Source organism: Fragaria vesca, unplaced genomic scaffold (genome assembly GCF_000184155.1).
Source record: "Fragaria vesca subsp. vesca unplaced genomic scaffold, FraVesHawaii_1.0 scf0513067, whole genome shotgun sequence".
Taxonomy (NCBI): domain Eukaryota; kingdom Viridiplantae; phylum Streptophyta; class Magnoliopsida; order Rosales; family Rosaceae; genus Fragaria; species Fragaria vesca.
The window spans coordinates 66,293-68,921 of record NW_004443441.1 but is presented as its reverse complement, the minus strand read 5'-3'; the positions used below and the strand labels follow the sequence as shown (position 1 = coordinate 68,921).

The window sequence follows — 2,629 nt, the reverse complement described above, 5'->3', positions numbered from 1 at the left end:
AGAGAGAGAGAGAGTTTACCTGGACGACAGCTTTGATGCTAATTCTGTCAAGAGGGAAATGGAGCGAGTTTTCCCGCTGAATATCAAGTAAAACGTCCACAAAATCCTTGTTATCCTCGTTCTGATCATCAACGCCTTTATCATTTCTGTTGCTAGTCGTCTCTGAACTTCTATCAATATGCTCTTGCAGTACTGTGTCCAAAAATGCATCGTAGCGTTTAGCCAAACTGACTAGCTTAGCGTCCAAACCGCCAAGACGGCTCAACCAACCAAGCGATGGAATATAGTCTCCAATATGAATACTTCCCGCCAACTCTGTAAATTCGGTGATGAGCTCCTTAAATTCTCCATCATTGTAGTACTTCTTCCCTAGAGCCGCCCTCGAGACGACGTCGTTCGTAAGCCCCATAACCATCTTCCTCACATCCACAACTTCTCCCCGTCGTGAGGTTTCCTTTATGTTGTTGATCATGGATCTTGTCTCCTCTTCTCTAAGGGTTCGAAAGGACCGAACCTTCTTGGCGCTCAAGAGATTCAGCACGCAGATGCTCTTCACCTGCCGCCAGTAGTCACCGTAAGGCGCCGCGGCCACGTCCTTGTAGTTGTAAAGAAGCTTCTCGAAGGCGGTGGTCCTAGGTCTGCTGGCGAAAGCAAGGTCGTGGGTTTTCATGATCTCACGTGCTGCCTCGGCGGAGGAGACGACGAGGACGGGGAAGCTTCCAAAGTGGAGGAGCATGAGAGGGCCGTGGAGTTTAGATAAGGCTTGAAGTGCGCGATGAGGTGGAGTTCCGGGAGAGCCTAGTAGTTGGTGGAGGTTTCCGATAATGGGGAGTTTTGGTGGAGAAGGTGGTGAGTTTCTGGTAGTGGAAGTGGATGAGGACCAGATGTAGAAGAGGATGAGGAAAACGGCGAGGAGTACAAGTGAAAGGGTTTCGTTGTTGATGAGCTCCGCCATTGTTTGCAGTGATCTTCTTCTGCAAGTGGTGGATTGTAAAGGTTATGTGCATGAAATATATAGAGGAAGTTAAATGAGAAAATGTGGTGTCGTTATTGATGAGCCCTGTATCTCAATGAGAGCTGATGCAAATCAGTCAGGAGAGCATGTGATTAATATCAGTAATATTTGCAACAAGACAATAAAAGGCCCCATTACAGATTTTTTAAAGTTTCCATATCTATTTTTATATTGAGTAGTGCCTGATGGTTATTAGGTGTACCTGACACATATCTTGGTCTACTGATTTATATACTTAATTTTGATAATTTTGATTAGTTCAATAACTTAAATTTTCATTTTATTTTTTTTCACCCCGGGTCCCATATGATTCAAGTAATTTTATTGGTTAAAACTAGTCAGGACCATTGCCACGTGGTATTCCTGGACCACCTAATAATTACTCGTGTTGGAGAACCTTAATAAGACCTAATATTAATATTTATGACCTTAATCATTTGTGGCATGTCATGTAACTAGACACATCATCAATTTTTAAAATCAAGCCATGTTAATTTTAAATGAAAAGACAATGTTAACCTTGACAATTAATGGCTACTACATACTAAAATGCAATATTTTCTTAATCTAATTTATTAATAATGATGTAGTTAATAATCATAGCAAGAGAGGCTTTTATTCCATAAACCTAAATTTCCATCTTTGAGAATCTCTATCAAATTTCTTATTTTGGATGAATTACATATATATATATATAAACTTTATTTTAGACGAATTTATATATGTAAATCTTTTTTCTTGGACAACTTAAATCAACAGAACAAAAGTTGTCCAAACAGAATTGTTCGTGTAAATTACGATTACGGAAGCTCAAATGATCTTCAAGTTTGATGAAACTTTGCATGAATAATCTATACACTGTGTTTTAGACATTGTACGGTTGAGATGTGGAAATACGACCTGAAAGTGAGCGAAATAAGGAGTCCCGCACTTTAATTTCAAAGCGGAATCCCATATATGTATATATATATATATATATTTTGGAGTTTTGTAACAATAAGAGAAGCAATTATTATAGGTTTCAATAATTGGTTTGCCAAAACAGCAAAAAGAGTAAATCATCAACACTAAAGGATCAACAGACATGTAGGGCCGGTTTACGAAATTGAATTAGAGACCCACTCAAGATTTCACTCGAGATATGATGGAATGGAGTCTATCGCAAGTTGAATAAAAATATGTGTGTTGCTGCATACTATAATAGAGAAAAAATACATATATATATATATATATATATATATAATATACAGGCTGCGGACATCCGCACTCGGCTTAAAGTACGGACATTCCTCCGTTCGCCACCGTACGGCGCCAACGAGAGCGCGCCTCCACCCTAGCGGACTATAGACATGACCACTTCCCCTCTCCGGCGAGTCGGTTTTTTTCCAGTTTTCCGGCGAGATCACCCAAAACTTCAAATAAAGTTGATCTCGCTGGAAACTGGAATTCTGCGGACTCGCCGAAAAGGGAAAGTGGTCGGGGACACTGCTGAAGTCTGCTGGGGTGGAGACGCGCCCTCACCGGCGCCGGAGGGTGGAGAACAGAGGGACGTCTGCACTTTACGTTCTGTATATATATATATATATATATATATATATATATATATATTGTGTG

The 2,629-nt window shown here is 40.2% G+C and overlaps 1 protein-coding gene across 1 annotated transcript in view; it reads right to left on the bottom strand.

Moving 5' to 3' along the window:
- Window positions 1-1,130, bottom strand: part of LOC101302420 (cytochrome P450 71A26-like) — a 2,360-nt gene extending 1,230 nt beyond the window's left edge. Inside the window, exon 1 of the mRNA XM_004309745.1 lies at window positions 20-1,130. Within this exon, the coding sequence (XP_004309793.1) occupies window positions 20-955 (936 nt within the window). The 5' untranslated portion in view covers window positions 956-1,130. The remainder of the gene's footprint in view (window positions 1-19) is intronic.
- Window positions 1,131-2,629: the final 1,499 nt, after the last annotated feature.